The following is a 21,890-nucleotide window of genomic DNA, read 5'->3' as shown; positions in this document are numbered from 1 at the left end:
GAGAAAAATCAGTGCAACGAAAAGCCCGTTCTTTGTAAAACTCAAGTTCACAAATCTCTAGCAAATGGACGAAGAATAAAAAACACAACCCAAATTACAGATAACAGGAATGAAACAGAATATCATAAGGCTCCACAGACATTAGTGAGGCTAATAAGGGATACTATGAACAACTCTATACACATAAATTTGACAACTAGATAAAATGGACTAATTCCTTGAAAATTCCACAAACTACCAGAACTCACTCAATACAAAATACAAAATAAATAAATAAATAAAACCAAAAAAATTGAATTCATAGCTTAAAACACCCTAAAAAGAAATCTCCAGTCCCAAGTAGTTTCACTGAAGAATTCTATGAGACGCCCGAAGACATTCTCTTTAAGAGGGAAACACTAATTCATTTTATAAGTGAACACGAATGTGAACAAGTGAAATCTGAAGTTAAAAATACAAGACTACATATAACTGTTCAAAATCGGACAGTACCAGAAAAGGAGAGAAGGGGAGGGAGGGAGAGATTACTAGAGTTCAATATCCCTCATGAACATAATCACAAAAATTCTCAACAGAATATTAACAAATGGAGTCCGGCAACGTAAAGAAAACATCATACACCACAACCAGGTGAGTTTATCCAAGGGACAGAAAGCTGGTTTGATATTGAAAAGTTAATCAAAGTAACCCACCATATTAATTTTTTTTTTTTTTAGGATTTTATTTGTTTTTCAGAGAGAGTGCCAGAACACACAAGCAGAGGGAGCAGCAGGCAGTGGGGGAAGCAGGCTCCCTGCTGAGCAAGGAGCCCAATAGGTCTCAGGACCCTGAGATCAGGATCTGAGCCCAAGGCAGATGCTTAACCCACTGAGCCACCCAGGCACCCCATATTAACATATTCTTAATAAAGAAAATGCCTTGATCATATCAACTGATGCAGAAAAGTTATCTGACAAATTCAATACTCCTTCATAAAAACACTCAAAAAACTACAAACAGAGATAGGAACATCCTCAACCTGATAAAGAACATCTACAAAAAACATACAGAAACCTCACACTTAATGGTGAAGCCTGACTGGTTCAGAGTAAGAAAAAGACAAGGATGTACACTCTCATCACTCTTATTCAACATAATACTGGGAATCCTAGACCTACAATAAGAAAATGCAAGTTATACAGATTGAAAATTAAGAAATAAAACTGTCCTGATTTGCAGATGACATGGTTGTCTTTGTAAAAAATCTCAACAAATCTATCAAAAAAGGGGGAGAAAACACTTCCTATAATAAATGAGTCTAGAAAAATCATAGGATACAAAATCAAAATATAATAGTCAATTATATTTCTATATACTAGCAGTTAACATGTGGAAATTGAAATTAAAACTGTAAGACCATTTATAATTGCTCAAAAAAATAAATACTTAGGGGTGCCTACCTGTCTCAGTTGGTAGAGAAAACAAGTCTTTTTTTTTTTTTTTTTTTTTTATTTGACAGAGAGAAATCACAAGTAGGTAGAGAGGCAGGCAGAGAGAGAGAGAGGAGGAAGCAGGCTCCCCGCCGAGCAGAGAGCCCGACGCGGGACTCGATCCCAGGACCCTGAGATCATGACCCGAGCCGAAGGCAGCGGCTTAACCACTGAGCCACCCAGGCGCCCGAGAAAGCAAGTCTTAATCTTCGAGTCCCACACATGGCATAGGGTTTACTTAAAATAAAAATAAATTTAGGGGCACCTGGGTGGCTCAGTGGGTTAAGCCCCTGCCTTCGGCTCAGTCATGATCTCAGGATCCTGCAGGAGCCTGCTTCCTCCTCTCTCTCTGCCTGCCTCTCTGCCCGCCTCTCTGCCTACGTATGATGTCTCTCTCTGTAACAAATAAATAAATAAATAATCTTTTTTAAAAAATAAATAAATAAATTTTAAGTGTTGAGAAAAATAAAATAAAATACTTAGGGATAAATCTAACAAAATGTGTATGAAATCTGTATGCTAAGAACTACAAAACACTAATAAAATAAATAAAGAGGTAAATAGAAAGATCTGCTGCCTTCGTGAGCTAGAAGATTCAACATAGTAAAAAACATCAATTTCCCCCAAACTGATCTAACAATTTAATAGAATTCCTATCAAAATACCAGCAAAATGTTCTGTAGATATAGAAAAGTTTTTTCTAAAACATACAGGGAAAAGCAAAGGAATCTGAAAAAGAATAAAATTAGAAAAATTACTTAGCAGTAATCAAGAGAATATGGCATTCGTGGAAAGAGCAATACACAGATCTATGGAACAGAAATGAGAACCCAGAAATAGAGCCATGAGTCTGGCCTACTGATTTTTAACAAAGGTACAAAAACAATTCAATTGAGGAAAAATATTCTTTTCAATAAATGGTGCTGTACCAACTGGACATCCACAGCAAAAAAATAAAAAATAATTAATAAACCTTCACCTAAGTAATATAAAAATTAACTCAGGGCACTGGCTGACTTACTCGGTAGAGTGTGTGATCTTGATCTTAGGGTTGTAAATTCGAACCCCAAATTAGGTGTAGAGATTACTTAAAAACAAAATCTTTTTTTTTTTAAGATTTTATTTATTTATTGGACAGACAGAGATTATAAGGAGGCAGAGAGGCAGGCAGAGAGAGGCAGGCAGAGAGCCCAATGAGGGGCTCCATCCCAGGACCCTGGGATCACAACCCAAGCCAAAGGCAGAGGTGCCCCAAAAATAAAATCTTTAAAACAGTTAAATCAAAATGGATCATGGACTTAGATGTAAAATGCAAAACTATGAAAATCCGGGGGGAAAAATGAAAAATCCTTGGGCCATACAACCAGACCAAGAGTTCTTAAAAATGACACCAAAAGCATGATCCATAAGGGGGAAAAAAAAATCAATAAACTGACTTTCTGTGAAAGACCCTCGGAGGATGAAAAGAAAGTTACTGACAAAAAAAATTTTTGCAAATCACCTGACAAAGGACTATATAACTAGACTATACAAAGAACTCTCTAAAATTAACAGTAAAAACTAAAAAAAAAAAATCCAGGGAGAAAACTAGCAAACGACGTGAACAGTACTTCACCAAAGAGAATATTCAGATGACCAATAAGTGTATGAAATGAAGTTCAACATCACTGTCAGGGAAATGTAAATTAAATCAGGAGATACCACAGCATATCTATCAGAAAAGCTAAAATCTGAGTATTGACAATACCAGATGCTGGCAAGTATGCAGACAAACAGCATCTCGTGCATTGCTAATAGGATCTCAGAACCATTCTGAAAAAAGAGTTTGGACAGCTCTTCGTAAAATTAAACATACATTCATGATATAATCCAGGAATCAAACTCCTGGGTATTTTTCCCTCAGAAATGAAAACTTCTGTCCACACAAAAACCTGTAAACAGATATTCGTATCAGATGTATTCCTAACAGCCAAAAACTAGAAACAACCAAAATGCCCTTCAACAATGGAACGGACTAACAGGCTGTGGTCCATCTGTGTTGTTGACCCTGCAATGAAAAGCAATGAACTACTGATACACACAACTGAGATCGGGCGGATCTCAAGGGCATTATGCTGAGTGGGGAAGAAAAACAAAAAAAGCCAGTCTCAAAAGGTTACATATTGTATGATTCCATTTGTATAACATTCTCCAAATGACAAAATTATGAGATGAACACCATGGAGTGGCTTCCAAGGGTTAGGGACAGAGAGAGCAGGATAGGTGTGTCTGGAAAGCAGCAGCAAGAAGGAGCTCTTGTGGTTCTGTATCTTGCTTGTGTTGGTGGCTAGGGGATAGCAAAGGAAAGGAATGGGACTGGACTCCAAGTCCCAACATACAGAAGGGATAAAACTGGAATTTCCGTGGTTGAACCAGGATAGGGTAGAGAGACAGACTTCTGCTTCGCCCCCTAATGGTGGCTCCAGAAGGAGCCGTGAATACAAAGGTATTTGAAGACTGAAAGTGGATGACTCAAACTTCTCATTTGCATACCCATAGTACCCTGCATAGAATACAATCTTTTCAAATTTAAAAGACTATTTATTCCAATTGGACATTCCTGACTATGAGAAGTTTACTTACAGAATTTCCTGTGTAAACTAAGTAGGGAGTAGCACTCATGGATAAAAAGCCACCATCAGTGAACTAGGAGTTGCGGTTATAGGAGTACTGAGATGGGCATGGTTTCAACTTCATGCTCTGGTTTCTCTTCAGAACGTATAAATCTTTCGCCTTTTACTAAAGATTTCCGTGGAGAGAAACAATTCTGAGCCTTTTAACAAATTTTTTTAGGCCTTGTTTTCCCACAAGGCTATATTAGCTGTTTTAATGTAAGATCTAAGCTTAAGAATTTATTTCCATACATCTGTGAACAACTTTGCTATTTGATTGTACTTCTTAGAAGTGTGCACTCTGATGCTATTGTTGCAAACCGATACTACTGTTGCTACTGTCTCTGAGACTACATCCCAAGGTCTTGTATCCCACCACACAATTGGAGGGTTTTGGGTTGCCTCTTGCCAAATAGATAGCTCAAAATCCCCATCTATATATTTTGCTGGGTTCATTAGGCTGGCTTCTACTGCTTGCCTAATTAATGTATGCAAGGTAGATTTGGTCTGATACTTGCTTTCATGAAACCTGGGAGTAAAATGATGACAAACTAACTAACTAGCCCTCAACCCCTGGAACAGCACCCTCAGATCTTCTTCCATCGGCCCAGTGATCACACAGAAACACTGTTAAATGTAATGCCAGGGACAATTTTTCAGGCAGGACACACAAATAAGGCCAGTTGTCCTGGTTATATACAACTGGTATTCTCTTTGGCTTGATTGAAGCTTCTCCCCTTTGTTAAAGGCACAGCGCATCATCTATGTCAGCCTGGAAAGCAGTGGGTGAGCCAACAGTCACGTGTAAACTCGCTGGTTTGTGGCTGAGAAACATCTCACTCCAAACCTATCTCCCCACAAGATCTCTCTCAGCATTCATGGGGAACGCCCACCCTTCTCTCTACTCATCCCTCTCCACTCTCTCTCCCTCCCTCTCATACACACACACACACACACACACACACACACACGATCTATTAACTTTGCAGACCTCAACTCTTGGTTCTAACTTCACCTTATTTCCCCTGGCTTTTTCCAGTGTTTCTGTAATGGAATAATATTTTCTATGAACTAGTAAATATAAGAGAGAGGAGGGCAGAGCCAGGGACTCGATGGCAAAGAGCTAATTAGGCAATCTGATGTGTACCCATTGGCACTGCAGATCCTGTTTTTCCAGAAGGCAGAGAATGACACCCATTTCCCTCCTCCACAGGAAATCACTAGCACATCCTTTTTCTCCTGTCTCACTGCAGAGCTTTCCACACCTCAAGAAGAAAATCCAGCAGGGATGAGACTAGGTAAGAGTGTACTGACAGGCAAGGAGCAAGAGTTCTTCATGTTAACAAGAGGGAATCAAGCCCAGCGTGTGCTCAGGAGCCTTCGTTCCATCACCAGCCTGCAGTCTCTTGGCCCTTCTGTGGAGATTCTTCAGCCCACACTCTCTCTGCCTGGAAAGGCTGGCAAAGGGCACACGAATCAGCCTCTGCTGGGCAGCCTCTCTGTGAAGGGGCAAAGCTGCATAAAATCCAATTTTCTCTTAATAAGGAAAGGCTGAAAGTTCTCACGCACAGCCAAACTGCTTATTAATCTGCTCCCATCACACAGAGGGAGGCAGAGATATAATAAGAACACTGGAATCCTCTCAGAGGGGCTATGGCTTAACGAAGAGGAGGCAAAGCCTACACCCTCTAAACGTGCCAGAATGTAGAGACATGCAACAAAGCGAGTGTTGCTGAGGCACCATGTTCCTTTACCACAAGCCCCCAGTGAGACAGGCATGTTCGCTCTGATCCAACAAACACTACTGGACACCGACTAACTGTCAGGCAGAGGAGGCCGAGAGGAGGGGGCCTCTGAGACCTCAAACAGGGAAATGTTAGAGAACAGAGGTTCAGGAGAGAGTCCTGGGAAAGGAACTCATAGGAGAGAGAGACTAATGCCAACCAGAGGTTGGAGCAAGGGGAGAGGAGTCAGGGAAGGTTCCCTGGGGGCTGTTCCCCGCGCTGACAGGCATGCACACCAGTCTGCAGGAACGGTCACATGCAGGAAACATCAAGGCGCCTTCGGGAGATGTTACTTAGCAGCAAAGGGTGACCGCATGGATCTGAGGTGCTGACACAAGGTAGGGTCAGCGGACAGATGGGGCTGAATGTCAGCTAGGGAGTCTGCACTTTATACCCCAAGAAATGGGGAACACGAATGGCCTCTGAGTAACATTATGAGACATGAACTCCAGGGATGCACAAATCTGGAATCTGGTAGGGCAGGGGTACAGAAGAGACTAGGTAAGGGGAGGTGCAGGGTGGGCAAGGCAGGCAAATCACGAGGATCCTGAAAGAGGCCCCAGAAGAAACGACAATGGCCTGACTCCCTTCAGTAACTGTTTACAGCCTTCTGAATAAAGTGCAGACCCCACACACGGTGCCCAGAAGCCTTGGTGGTCAGGCTCTATCTCGTGCCATGTCCCCCACCACACCTAGCCTCCCAGCCCAGCTATTCTGGCTCTTTCTCATCCAGGTCTGAAAACATGCTATGCTCTTCACCCACCTTTCCCCACGGTCTCCCTAGACCTCGGCTGGAATTGCCATGAGTCCAAATCACATGCCCCTGCAGCTTCTGCATGTCCCACAGAGGGCTGTGTCACCTGCCCCACGGTCCAATCCTCAGCTTCCCCCAAATCCAGAGCCCAGGGAGGAGAGAGACTGGGTTCAGAATGTCCCCGCCTCCCAGCACATCCCCTGGAGGCCTCCTACACAGCAGGCACTCAAGGAATATTTATTCAGTGAATCAAACAGAGCTTTTTTTTTTTTTTTTTTTTTTTTTTTTAAAGTATTGAAACACGGAGCAATTTAAAAATGAGCTGAATCTTAAAAATCTGTATAGGCGAACCTTGAGTGCTAGAAACCTGTACTTTAGAAAAGTACCTCTTTTCTCTTCACATTCAAAGACTTAAGTGATCAAGCTTCCCTTCTCTGATCTTGTGTTGTCTTCCTCATCGTTCTGACAGGCACTGAAAATTCCTCTCTGATTCTACTTCTGAAAGAATGTCTTTTCTACAAGGATCCCCCCATTTCAGAATCTGCCGCAAGAGGGAGTGTCCTCAGGAAAGGAGGAGGAGTTGATTACATGTAAAATTTTTCATAATTCATTAGGCTTTTGAGAGCTCCCTTCAGTAGCAATTCCCATCTAGATTTAAGTGCTTCTCTGTAGAATATTATCTGCTTGCCAGAGAAGGGGAATCAGTGAATCTTAGCTCTGAAACAAGGATGTTTTCCATGGGGGCGAAAGCAGAACTACCCCCACAAAAACACACCATGGGCGTCCGTTCCGCCCCAGGCACACGCGAGCTGGGTGCTCTCCACCCAGCATCTCCATCCCACAGCCTCCCCTCCCCATGCTCCGGGTAATAAAACTGAGGCTCAGAGGAGGTAAAGTAGTTCCCAAAACCCAGTAAACTGCATTGTGAACTCAAGTCCATCTAACTCCAAACCCGTGCTTTTTTTTTTTTTTTTTAATTTTTAAAAAATTATTTATTTATTTGACAGACAGAGATCACAAGTAGGCAGAGAGGCAGGCAGAGAGAGGAGGAAGCAGGCTCTCCGCTGAGCAGAGAGCCCGACGCGGGGCTCGATCCCAGGACCCTGGGATCATGACCTGAGCCGAAGGCAGAGACTTTAACCCACTGAGCCACCCAGGCACCCCCCAAACCCGTGCTCTTTCCGTTATGCCAACTACCTTGTATCAGAAATAATAAAAGGGAAAAAAATTCAGAACACTACAGTCCAACATAGAGCTTCATTTGTATCCATGTGATTGTGACCTTGTCTGGAAGCAAGTTTACCACATCGAGCAAGGCAGACAAGAAATAAAGTTCCCTTTACTGATTGGGACCACGAGCCAAAAAAACTAACATGGGAAAAAGACAAGGGGACCACCAAACACCAAGACAGAGAACGGCCAGAACTGGAAAGGGACCAGACAGGACCCACCCCTGGCCACCCACAGGTTCCCAGCTCGTACCCACTCCAGGGAGCCACCAGAGCCGCAGGAAGGGGCCCTTCCAAGCCAGGGAGAGCAGACACTGCCAAGGAGCGTGCGAAGGTCCCAGTGTACAGAATGGAAGCAGTCGGTGACAGCGGCCCCACACAAGCTCCCCCCACCACATCAGGCATCTCAGCAAGTACCGTCGGCTTTATGCCAAAGAAATTACCAGGCCCAAAGGCATTCCTGATGTGGGCTATATCCCTCCACTCTAACATCATCAGAAGTTGGAGGGCTGTGGTCATCCCCACATGCCCTTCCCTACCCTCGAGTGAAGCTTCACCTTGATCAACATGTCCCTAATAGCTCCTTCCCTTTCCCAACCACAGAGAGCCCCTCCAGAGCAACTCCTCTACTGGTGACCTTGCCAAATCCTATGACTCTGTGGAGCTCAGGGGTCCGGAGCAGTTTGTGGAAGCCTGTGCCACGGTGGTCTCTCCCTGCTCTGACTATAGACACCATCCCACTCAGTTTACCTACACATCTCTCTAGATGCAGGTAGTACAGATGTATTTTTCTCCAGTGTTACAACTTCGCACAGTGGTCTCACTCTTTCCTACAGTTACCTCCAACCAAATACTCACCTCTTCTATTCTAGGCACTAAAGATACCAGATTGATTAAATCCCAGCCCTGTCCTCATGACACTCAGTCTAGTGGAGGACGGATCATATAAAATACAACTGGACAAACATATTTCTCATTACAGGGCACGAGACAATCCAAAGCACATCACCCTATTCTCTTCATATCACTTAGCTCGATCTGTAGCTGTCAGGTTTGTTCGTTTACTTACCTGCGATCTGTCCCCATTAAGAGACAGTGGGACAGGAATCTTGTCTGTCTGGTTCACTATTGTGTCCAGAAATATACTCATTAAAAGTAGTGTGTGTGGAAGGGGATAAAGAGAGAGTCAGGGAAGTGTCAGGAATGATGAGCACTAAACCCAACACAGAGGTCCAAGCAATGCTTCTGTGACTGGCTCAGACGTAAAGAGGGAATATGGACCAGAAAGGGAAGGGGAGAGAAAAAATCCGGAAGAGGACAGGCCGAGCAAAAGAAACGGCAGGTCAGAAATGGCAGAGGCTATTTGGGGAGAGCCCCTGAACACGGACATGGACCAGTTGTTCTCAAAGACACCTGTGGATGCCGGGAGACACTTTTGATTGTCGTGACTTGGGTCAGGAGTTGCTGCTGGCACACACCAGGCAGAGCCCGGGGGGCTGCTAAATGTCCTACAAGGTACAGAACAGCTCCCTGACAACAGAGAATTATCTGGTCTAAAATGTCAGTAGTCCTGAGTTTGGCAACTGTAACATTTAAGGCATGGACTGGGCAGAGAACATTAAAGCTTTCTTTCTAATGTTCACAATTTCTACTCTCACCAAGTATGTTCTTTTGATTAGAATTTAGAGCAGTATAGCATTTGCTTACCACCTCCCATAACCTTGAAGAAAGGAAATATACATCAAGGAGTGTCCAGAACCTGTCAGGCCTCTGTACCAGCTGAAATGAGACTCTCAGCAGGTATCTGGGAACTCCCTCGTGCTGCACGTGGCCTGGGTCTGTTCTATGATCTTCATCAAGGATACAGTATCAATTGCCCTCACCTACTGACTATCCACCAAGACTCTTCATTTTCCCTCTAAACTCTAAGATTCCAAACTACCCACCCCATTTGCAAGGGATGAGATGTAGAAAGATGAGGACAAGAGCACCAGATCGATGGATGGATGGGCAGACAAACAGAGGCATGGACAGAGATTTCTCAGAATGGAAAGGACTGAGTCTGTAGAGCTCCAAGGGCATGTATCTGTGCTTTACACACTTTTCCATGAAGGCAGGACTGTCCTGAATGTTGACACCCCCAGCCCCATGCCCTGTTATGAAGAGTGGAGGAGAGGCGGGGTCTTTGCTTAGCAAAGGTCATTTCCCTAGGAATCTACAGCCTTGGCAGGGAGTCAAGCAGCTAGACTTTGAAGGAGTGGTGACAGGAGTTAGGAAGTCAGCAAAGACAAAGCCCCTTTGTCTGGAAGTAGCACACACAGCAGGACGGAGCCTGCCCCTTGACAATGAAATCTGCAGCAGCTCCAGAACTCCCTGGGGCCTGACCCTCTGTTCAGCTGCCTGTCCTGCTTTGCAATGGCTTCTCTTCTCAAGAGCTAGAAGTCTCTTAGTCTAAAATGGGTTTGTTTCTTTTTGTCTCTGGCAAACAGTTCAGTATTGTCTGAAATGCTTGAATTGTAACTATAAGAGGGAAGAGAGAGGAAGAGAGATAGAGAGAAATTCTACCATGACAGAAGTTTCCCAGATTTCCTCATCTCTGAAGTGGACACAATACCATCCACCTTACAGTCTTACTAATATCCTAAAAAGGCTTATTTAAATCATAAGTATTTACAGATGGATGCAATGAATGAAAACTCAATAGCATCCAACTTCTCAGGGAAACTTCTGGTGGACAGAACAGCAAAAGCCAGGAATGGCACCCACTGCAGGGCAGGAGTTCTTCCCAGTCCCACACGATCATGGGCCTTCCGTCTAATACAGCGGCTCCACACAGAGCCAGAGCTGGAAAGAAGGGACAGTTTACCCTAGAACGTCAAAATGGAAATTGAAGTAAATTTGCTGCAATTCTAAGCAAGAACAGCAACTCTCACAGTAGAAAAATATCAGCATAGGCAGTGCCCAGTTAGTAAACGAATGGTTTTCCAAAAGCTCATTTGTAAGTTGCATGTTTGAAACTTGGAATGAAAGCATTATTTTATGTCCCAAGCCAGCCCACAAACACTGATTGAACTTAAAATACTTCTGGCACAACACATACTTAGAGCGAAAACAGTAAAAAGCAATGTTCTGATATCACTTTAAAAATCTATCAAAATAAAAGAATTAAAATTAAAATAAATAAAAATCTATCAAAATTGCTTAGAAAAATAAATACACAGCTCATCACTAGCCAAATACAATAGTAATACAAAATATTGAAACCAGGTTTGAAAACTGAGAAGCTTTAACATTCATCCACTGAGTACCTTCTTTAATCCTCCAAATAAAGTGCCAATCTCCAGGGCAAACTGCCGGTCCAGCTCCTCTTCATGTTCTGACAAGAAAAACAGTGTTTCATTAGTCAGTTTTATTTAAAACTGGGTTGGTTTAAAAGGAGAGGCACTAAGAGAAATTGGAATATGTTCTGGAAAAGCGGTCTGTGGACTGAGCTACAAACATGGAGACATGTCAGACCTTCTGCTCTAGTTTCCTGTGACCGAAGTTCCTGGAAATACAGAGTGGGGCTGATGGAAATGTCCCCTTCAACTTGTAATAAAGGTTACAAATGGAGAGGGATCAAGACACAAAGCTTCCAGCACGAGGAACCAAAGGTGGAATTAGTGCAAATGCCTCACCTCTATAGCTGGTGAAAAATTATTCTAAACAGATCACACCACAAAATGACAGTGATCATAGCCCCATGATATGCACATAATGCTAACGAGATTATAAAATGAAATCCTATAATAGTAGTAAGTATACAATTGGTTTAAAACTAAAAGTATTAACAAAATATTCATTCAAATACTTGCTAAGAGTGTGCAATAACCAGGCACACACTGTGATATACCAGAAATGAAACAAAACAAGATTGGCATGACCTTTGCCTGGGACTCCTGATACCCCAGGGAAGTGAGACGAACCAATAATGATAAATTGCAATAGTGCTGATGCACGCCAAGTAAGGAAGGAGGAGTGCTGAAGTGCCTGTGCAATGTCCCCTGACCAGCCCAAGGGGAATGGATGGAGCTCAAAAGAGTACACTGAACTGGAGATGAAGCCTGGGGCGGATTCAGCATAAGGGTAGCGATGCAGCCACCAGAATGTCTGAGCTCACCCTAAAAGGCACAGGGTGCACAAACAAGGCAAAAACAACCCTTATCAGACCAACAAACCTACAAAAACCACAGAAGAAACAAAAAGGAACTACCCAGAAAGATGGCAGGAAAACCAGGAGAATGTGTAGTCATTAAAGGATGCTGGTTTCACAGTGGGATCCAGGGACGGAGTCACACACTAGAGGAGCCCCAGCATTCAACCACGGGCAACACTGCCCTGGGAACAATAGGAAAGGGTGGGGTGGTGAGCACCAGCGCAGGGCACCACATGGACCAGCTCCAGGGCATCCCACGGGGTGCAGGGGGCGCTGTGGAGGTGTGGGATTACAGCCGGGCTCTGGTTCTTTCTGTTACAGCGGGGCGCAGGTCACATTGTGTGCTCAACGGTGCACAGACTCAAGTTCCAGGGAAAAGCCCACAAAGGGCAAACCACTGCAATCCAACAATCCTCTTGTCTCTTCTGTTTTGGTTTTACGAAAAGCAACCTCCAGAAACATCAGAATTGTGCAGAACTGAAACGAGGCAGAAACGTGTTTGGGTGGTTTTGTTTTTGTTTTTTGCTTCTTTTTTAAAAGAGTACGTTCAGAAGCAGTGAAATTTACATGCGAAAGCACCAGACTTCCTGAAACTGGAACGCAGCTCCCTCTAGTGCGAAAAAGGAATCCTACACAGGAGAATAATGACACCCTGTCTGGTGCCCGCAACTGAAATGAAGGCACAATTTTAAAAAGTAAAAAAAGATGAAATTAATTTTAGTATATTTTATTTCCACACAGAATCAGTATTAAACAATTACGTATGAGTCATTTTACATCCCTTTTTCTTACTAATTCTTCAAAATCCAATATACATGCTATCCTTATAGCCCATCTCAATTTGAAGAGGCTACATTTTAAGTGCTGGGACAGCTAATGACTACAGTATTAGACAGCATGGCCAAAACCAAAAATCTTCTCTCAGGTTTGGAGAATTTTTACAACTCGCCCGGTCTGATTTCTTGACACCAAATGCTACACAACATCCATTCTTCCTTGGAATTCATGGTCCTGAAACGGTCTTAAGTTAGCTGAAAATGCGTGGCTACAGAATTTGGTTGCTATAGGAGAACGGCAGCTGAGAACGTGTAGTGGGAAATCTTTCCCCAAAGAGCTTCAGAATTTCTCTGCTGCGACCTTTCATTAGAGAGCCCATATTCTCACTCAGAGCAAGAGTTTGCATCGTAGCTCACACACACTCAAGCAAAAGGACCCTGCAAATGGAGAGAAGCCTTCTTTGCCTGAGCAATTTTCTCCACACCACGCAGGCCTGACTGTTGGGCGAAGTGAGCTTCTTCGAGGTGCCCTGGTTTTATTTCCCAAAATTCAGCACTCCACAAAACCGCCTCGGAGCACAGAAATGAAGCAATTTCAGGTGATGAGACCTCATTACTAAATCAGCTGTTGATTCTCCCCACTCCAACCACCACCCAACAAGAGGATACATCAAAGCCCCATTCTACCTACTGAGTGAGAGGATTTGCATTTTAATCGATGCCAATGAGCTGTGGTGGTAAACCATTTACTTGGAAGTGCTAACTAACCTACCCCTTTCACCCTCAATATTTTGATAGGAAACCATTTCTGGGGTGGGGTGGGGGTAATTAGAGGGCAATAATGGGGAAGGGGAGGAAACACACACACACACCCTTGTCTGACACAAGCCACTGCCAAGGACTAGCACACCCAATCATGGCTTAACATGTCCTGCTGTTTCTATGCATTTGAAAAATTCCAATCAGCTCCTACTGATTCTTTATTTCTCTAAGAAGCCTCCGGGTACGACAGACTGTGGCAGTAAATGAGTAGAGAAAGGGAGCAGAAAAGATGGGCTTCTCCAGATAAGAGAATTTAACGATAACCAGCTCTCACAAATTCATATAAAAGGTCATATAGAAGGATGAGAAGGTGCTGGTTTTCCTATTATAACTCTTGAGAAGTGGCTCCCCACCCCCCAATTCCCATAAGGGAATAAAAAGTTGATGTAGAAATAGCCCAAGCAAAAGCAAATCATGTATGTAAATAGGATACAAAGTGACATACAGCATAAAAGGCCTTCAGATGTCCTAATAAGGCTGCTCGTCTATTACTCATCAGTGGGAATTCTGGGGTCTATCACTGCCAGCCACCAGGTACACGATCTGCATGGGAGTCCTTAGGGCTCCAGACTGAGATGGAAACACTCCAGCAAAGAGGAAACCGTAAGCTCTGGGCATATTCTTTTGTGTTTGACAGAGTGGCGGGGAGCACTAGCTGGAGGAGTAAGGAGCTGTGGAGTCTAATACGGAGGGTTGCTTTCACATGCCCTCAGCTCAGGCCCTGTCCCAGGTCACTGTTCACTGTGACAAGTTTACTACTGGTGTGAAGAAAGTCGACTAAGGGTGGGGAGCCTGGGTGGCTCATTCGGTGATGCGTCTGCCTTCTGCTCAGGTCATGCTCCTGCGGTCCTCCATCAGCGGGAAGCCTGCTTCTCTCTCTACCCCATTGCCTTGCGTGCTTGCTCGCTCTCTCTCTGGCTCGCTCTCTCAAATAAGTAAAATCTTAAAAAAAAAAAAAAAAAAAAAAAGTCAACCAACAATCTCCCGCCTTCAGGGCCAGTGTCCACATAGGAGGAGAAAGCCTACGTAAGCCGGAGAGGAAGGAGTGGGCCAGCAAGCTTGGATTCCCAGGAGGAAAGCCGGAGCTCTAACGTTTCCTATGACCCTGGCCACAGGTGACCAGGGAACAGGGTGAGCCATAACATGAAGCCCTGCCTAACAGATCCCTCGGAGCCCAAGTGTGACACACACTATCCATGCTGGCCATCAAGCCAGACTGCCCAGTCCTTGGGAGGTCCGTGGGAGCTATGCCCTTGGGTCCTTTCACAAAAGACCTGTTAACTGAAGAGCCCCTGGTGGCCCCTCCCATGGTTCCAAGGGCAAGGCCACCTGTTCAAAGACAGGACCAGGGGTAGCCTCCATTCCCCCCAACCCAATGCCACCCACCCTGAACTGGGCCCTCCAGAGTTGCCAGCTGTCTTGCAACCAAATTCTCTAGTCACAAAATCAAGTGGGAAAAGTTACCTCTTGTTTACAAAGCCCGCCCCTCATGAGAGGTTAGTGTGTTATGAACACAAAGAAGAATCTAAACGCACTGTTGTCTCCTTTCCTTATAAACAGAGACTAACGGTAAGTGACAACAACAGGGGCGTTTAGGAACAAACAGAAGGTAAAAGGTGAAAATGTTCAACCACAATTGTATTCCACTTTCAGAACACCTACTATATAAACACAGAAATTGGACGTAGCAATTCAAATAAATCATTTGTTTGTAGTTGCTTAAATATCGAGGCTTCCCTGTGCTACAGAGTTTATTTAGAGAAACATTTAACTCTGCTCATTCAAGATTTTTAAAAATAAAAATAAAGGGTCTGTGAAATGGAAATGCAAATTTGTGGAAAAATACCACTCTGTTTATAAAAATGTCCCCAGTATGCAAGTTTTTAGGAAGAGAGCTAGGGCATAAAATTTGAACCTGGGCTCTGGAAAAGCCAAAAGAATCTAGCATGGTCTACTGTTCAATGGAGAGTAATTGCCATTAAAAAAAAAAAAAAAAAGTAGAATTTATAAATAAACCCAAGTGATTGTTGGTTTGTCTTTTTTTTTTTTTTTTGAAAAAGAAGAAATCCACTAAGTAGACAAAACCTTTTGTAAATTCCCTAAAACAGAAAAAATGAGACATGGGTGATTCAAAACATTATATGATCTACAACTGGATGTTCATATATTTGAAAATTTCAATGCAGAGGAAAAACGTAGGGGCACCTGGCTGCCTCACACAACTCTTGATCTCAGGGTTGTGAGTTCGAGCCCCCACATTGGGTGTAAAAATTCCATAAAAATAAAATCTGAAAAAAAATTTATATATATATATATATATATATATATATATATCTCAAACTGACTTAAGAAAATCTAAATATAGGGGCGCCTGGGTGGCTCAGTGGGTTAAAGCCTCTGCCTTTGGCTCGGGTCATGATCCCAGGGTCCTGGGATCGAGCCCCGAATCAGGTTCTCTACTCAGCAGGGAGCCTGCTTCCCCTTCCCTCTCTCTCTGCCTGCCTCTCTGCCTACTTGTGATCTCTGTCAAATAAAATCTTAAAAAAAAAAAAAAAAGAAAATATAAATATAACCTGAAATAACTAAAAGGTACTGAAGTTTTCAGTGAATCTATTTCCAAACACTCCATGCCTAGACTAGACAAACTTACAAATGAATATCAAACTTAGAAGCTCATGTCTCGTGCACTATTTACACAGTTCCATAGCACACACAAAAAATAAACTTCCCCATTCATTTTATAAAGTTAATGCTGATGTTAAATCTGATGAAACAAAAAATAAAGCTACAGGCCAATGAATCTCACTTAGAAATTAATAATTTAAAAAAACCTTGGAAACAAGCAGTTTATTTAAAAATACCATAGTCATAGGTTTGTTGTAGGAATCCATATAAGCCATACTGGAAAATGTATAACTTTAAAATATGTCAACAACTTGATGGGCACCTGGGTGGCTCAGTGGGTTTAAAGTCTCTGCTTTCAGCTCAGGTCATGGTCCCACGGTCCTGGGATCGAGCCCCGAATCAGGTTCTCTGCTCAGCAGGGAGCCTGCCTCCCCCTCTCTCTGTGCCTGTCTCTCTGCCTACTTGTGATTTCTGTCTGTCAAATAAATAAATCTTAAAAAAAAAAAATGTCAACAACTTGAAAGGGAAAAACTTTGCAATCATCTGAATAGGTGCTTTAAAAATGAATTCAACATTCACTGCTGATTTTAAAAATTTAGTTAAAGGGAACTAGCCAGATTCCTTATTATAATTTGAAAAAAAAAGAAAAAGGCAAAGTTTATTCAACTTTTCAGTAATGGTAAAAACAATATGAGAAATTCCATTAAAATTAGAATTAAAATAAAAATAGCATTCTTTCCCAACTACTGTATTGTTCTACAAGTCCCAGCTAAGCAATAATAGATGAAGCAAAACCATTAGCATGATCTGCAGATATTATCTAAACACAAAAATTAGGAAAATCAAAAATAAATAAATGGAACATTAAGAGAATTCAATAAATTGTTGGAATTTAACATACATAAACCAAAATAAATACCTTTAGATCAGAGATAATCAGCTACAAATTATAGGAAATATAACTGGAAAATTTCCCAATCATAAAAGGGAAAAAAAAGACTCAAATGATCTGAATAGGAATTTTAACAGGATTTGTTATGAAGAAGACCAGCAACTTTACTAAGGAAAATAACAGAAGACCCTGAATGAATAAAGAAAAAATACCATTATCTGTGGATGGAAAAATATAATAAGAATACTAATTATTTACAAATTTCTAGGGTTCCTAGAATTCTAATTAAAATGCAATGAGATTTTTTTCAAAACAATTTCGTATATGTATATAGAAGAATAAACCAGTAAAAATAGCTAAGTGAGTACATTATATGTTAATAAAAAATAAATTATTAATAAAAAAAAAAAGAATAGCGGGCGCCTGCGTGGCTCAGTTGGCTGAACGACTGTCTTCCGGCTCAGGTCATGATTCCGGACTTCCAGGATCTCGTCCCACATGGGGCTCCTGGATCCTTGGGAAGTCCGCTTCTCCCTCTGACCTTCTCCTCTCTCATGCTCTCTCTCACTCATTTTCTCTCAAATAAATAAATAAAATCTTTAAAAAAAAAAAAAAAAGAAAGAAAAGCTAAGTGAGGAAATGAAGAACGATGAGTGGTAACTTATTTCACAAATACTCAAGTATTTTATAAAGCAATTTATTTATTTATTTATTTATTTGAGAAAGAGAGAGCACGGAGCAGGTGGTCAGAGGAAGAAGCAGACTCCCCGCTGAGCAGGGAGCCTGATATGGGACTTGATCCTGGCACTCCAGAATCATCACCTGAGCTGAGGCAGTTGCTTAACCAACTGAGCCACCCAGATGCCCTATAAGGCATTTTTAATTAAAACAGTGCAGTAATGAGGTACAAATTGATTGAGAAATCCACTGATATTCTCAGAAAAGAGAGCTCCCAACCCCAGGATCATGACCTGAGCCGAAGGCAGATGCCTAACCGACTGAGCCACCCAGGTGTCCCAAGAAGAAGTACTACTGACACAACCTTCCTGGAGAACAGTCTGGGGAAGTCTATCAAAAACCTTAAAAATATTCATGTAGTTTTACTCTGCAATTCCTCTTCTAGAAATCACTCTTCTGAAAATCCTTCTGAGAAAAGCTCTCAGGTATGACACAACAATACAAATAGATTCCTTACAAAATAAGTGCGCTACACATTCAACTCATACAGCTGGAATGAAAAGGAACAGAGCAAATCCAAAGAAACGATAAGAAATAATAAGAGCAGAAATTGGAGAACAAAAGGAAACAACTGAGAAACTGAACAAAGCCACAATCTGGAAAGATCGCTAAGCTCTCTGACACAACAGATCAAAGCAAAAAAAGAGGAGGAAGGGAAGGACAGAGACAATGTAACACAAAATACACAGTAAGAGGAAAACAAAACTACAGAAACAAACAAACAAAAATTTAAATACGAGCATTATGAACCACAATATACCAATCAAATGGAAAACCTACATAAATTCATAGAACCCTGGAAAGCTACAAAATGTCAAAATAGGTACAAAATGAAATAAACTTGAATATAAATCAACAAATAATTGAAACAATAGTCTAAGACTTCCCCTCCCAGCTGCTTTCCCAGGTGACCGCCAATCACTCAGGTTTTTACTGATGACAATCCGACTCTTTTCATTTCAAAAATTGCATCAAACTGATATGAACACAATATATGGGCTTTTTTTAGGTGGGAGCATTAACTCTTTCAAGGTTACAGCACGGCAGATCTCATCTTTCCTCAGGTTAAGTGTACGCAGAGGAACATAAAAGTGTTTCTACATCTACCGAACCACAAGGGCATCACCTTGACCCAGCAGGTCCAGATTAGCCACCACGCTGCAAAGCTCAAGGGAAGCAGTCCCCAAGCATAGCAGATCATCACCACCTCAAGCCAAGTATTTCCATGTGACTTAGAGATGTTCTACACCTGGTAGAGTTGGAAGGAAGAAAGGGTGTTCTGTTCAGTCCCTGCTGTGAATTTAGCAAAAGATTCCATTGGATGAAAGCCATTCAAGTTAGACTGCTGTCCCACATGGCCCAACAGCCCTGCCTCCCCAGACAGAGAGCAGTGAACAAGACGCCTGCTCCGCGCCCAGAGAAAGCAGCTGTGCAGATGCGCGCTGGTGGCATTTCACTGAACAGGTAGGTTTTGAGCCTGTAATATGTTCTAGGCACTCTATTTGCTCCAAATAGAAACATCCCAAAAAAAGTTTACAGAAGAGACTGTCTTCCCAGTGACCTAATTCTATCATGCGGCTAAGTAGCACTTTTTCCTGAATTAGACAGTAAGACATGGAGCCAAGAAGACTTAACACTGCACCATTAAACACACTTTGGCAAGACAGAGGGATCCAGCTTCCATGAGCTGAACTGGCAAAAGTATTAGAGAAAGAAGACATTTCTTGGAGCAACCTGAGAAACACTTTGGCACTGACATTTAAAGGAAAAACAGAGGATGAAAGAAGCTTCGGGCTAGGGAGTGGTCACTAATAAGTCCAACAGCATGACAGCCTCTGGATCAGCTGAGGTGCAGAAAAGCTTCCTACTATCCACGGAAGGATCCCCTTTCGCCCCCATCCCAGCAGCCAGCGTGACACAGAAAGGAAACATTTTATCCCAATTCTTGGATAAAATTTTAAAAATTTTATTGTAGAATAGACAAAAGGGCCTCCCCTTTTAAAGTGAGGTGCTTTAGTAATTATCAATAAATACAAGTGGCAGAATAGAACAAGATGTTGGGTCTCGAGTTGGACACCTCTGAGTTTAAACCCAGTTCCATTAGAACTTACTAAATGTGGGACCATAAATTCTTTCAATCTCTGTATCCTCATCTGGATAAGTACAACACGCATTGTGAAAGACTCCTAGGATGGCGGCCATAAATTCCACTCACAGGCATGCTGCTCCGGCCATAAAAAGGCTAGACTGCTCCCCTTGAATCTGGACTGGAGCTATGATTTGCTTTCACCAATAAATGAGGCAGAAGTGAACTGTACAATGTCCCAGGCTGAACTTTATGAGATCTGTAGCTTCTGCTTTTGTGCACTTGAAATACCCCTTCTTGAACCCAGCTGTCCTCCTAGGAGAAATATAAGCCATGTGGAGAGTCATCCAGAGAGAACCTCTGCACACTAGGTGACAACTCCCCACTGAGGTCTTGGCCAGCCACATGAGTGAGGCACCCGATGACTGTAGTCCCAGCTAACACCACACAGACCAGAAGACCTCCCCTGCTGAGTCCAGGAGAGACTCACAAAAATGAGTTAGTGTAATCCATAACATCAACAAGCAAAAAAACAAACAAAACACACACACACACACACACACACATAAAAACCACATGGTCATATCAATAGAGGCACAAAAGCATTTGACAAAATCCAACACTCATTTACAATTAAACACTCTCAGCAAACTAGAAACAGAAGGGAACTTTCTCAATTGGATTAAGAAATCTACAGTGAACATCAGAACATCAGAATGGTCAGAAAGCTTTCCTACTAAGATCAGAAAAATGGCAAAAGTGTCCCCTCTCACCCCTCCTTTTCAATATCATAATGGGAATCCTAGTTAGTGCAATAAGAAAATGAAATGAAAGGTATATAGAATGGAGGGTTGCTAGACAGCTCAGTCAGTTAGGTATTTGCCTTCGGTTCAGGTCATGATCCCAGTGCCCTGGGATGAAGCTCCCTTTCCCTCTGCCATTCCCCTCAGCTTGTGCTCTCTGGCTCTATCTTTGGTCAAATAAATAAATAAAATCTTTAAAAAAAAAAGTGTACTAAATGGAAAGGAAGAAAAGCAATTGTCTTTATATGCAGAGAATACAAATACCTATGTAGAAAATCCAAAGAATCTACAAAAACACTCCTGGAACCAGTCAGTGATTATAGCAAGGTAGCAGGATACAAGATTTATATGCAAATTCGATTCCTTTTCTACAGATCAGCAATGAACAAGTGAAATTTACAATTAAGAACACAATACCATTTACATTAGCACCCCCAAAAGTGAAATACTTAGGAATAAATCTAATACAAGTCATGTATTAGGAGAACTAGAAAACTGATGAAAACTAAAACAAAACAAAACAAAAAATTTGAGAGATATTACATGTCCATGGATAGGAAGGCTCAATATTGTTAAGATGTCAGTTCTATAAACTTCGTTTATAGATTCAATGCTAGCAAGTTCCCTTGTGGACATTGACAAAATGATTCTAAAGTTTATATGGAAAGGCAAAACATCCAGAATAGCCATAAATAAAGAAAGTCAGAGGACTGATATCACTCAATTTCAAGACTTATTATAAAGCCTCGGTATTTAAGAGACTGTGGCACTGGAGAAAGAATAGACAAACAGATGAATGGAACAGATTAGAAAGCCCAGAAAAAGACCCACATAAATTCAGTAAACTCACCTTTGACAAAGGAGCAAAGGCAGTACAACACAGGAAAGATAGTCTTTCAACAAATGCTGGACCTGGACATCCACATTTTAAAAAAATGAATCTATATGCAGACTTTACACCTATCACAAAAATTAACTGAAAATGGATATTATAGATCTAAATATAAAATGGAATACTACTGAATTCCCAGCAGATAATGTAAGAGAAAATCTAGATGACCCTGGC

The 21,890-nt window shown here is 42.1% G+C and overlaps 1 protein-coding gene across 5 annotated transcripts in view; it reads right to left on the bottom strand.

The window, feature by feature from the left end:
* The window catches only part of HHAT (hedgehog acyltransferase), a 341,891-nt gene that overhangs the window by 287,619 nt on the left and 32,382 nt on the right, over positions 1–21,890 (bottom strand). For all 5 annotated transcript variants that reach the window (XR_014303674.1, XM_082701866.1, XM_082701867.1 and 2 more), the window contains exon 3: positions 11,196–11,263. Coding sequence is in view for 4 of the 5 variants with exons in the window: in XM_082701866.1 (XP_082557992.1) it covers positions 11,196–11,263 (68 nt within the window). In the remaining variant the exon portion in view is untranslated. The remainder of the gene's footprint in view (positions 1–11,195; positions 11,264–21,890) is intronic.

This window comes from Mustela nivalis, assembly GCF_964662115.1.
Source record: "Mustela nivalis genome assembly, chromosome: 16".
Taxonomy (NCBI): domain Eukaryota; kingdom Metazoa; phylum Chordata; class Mammalia; order Carnivora; family Mustelidae; genus Mustela; species Mustela nivalis.
The sequence above is the reverse complement of the archived record's forward strand: the minus strand, read 5'-3'. Positions and strand labels throughout refer to the sequence as shown.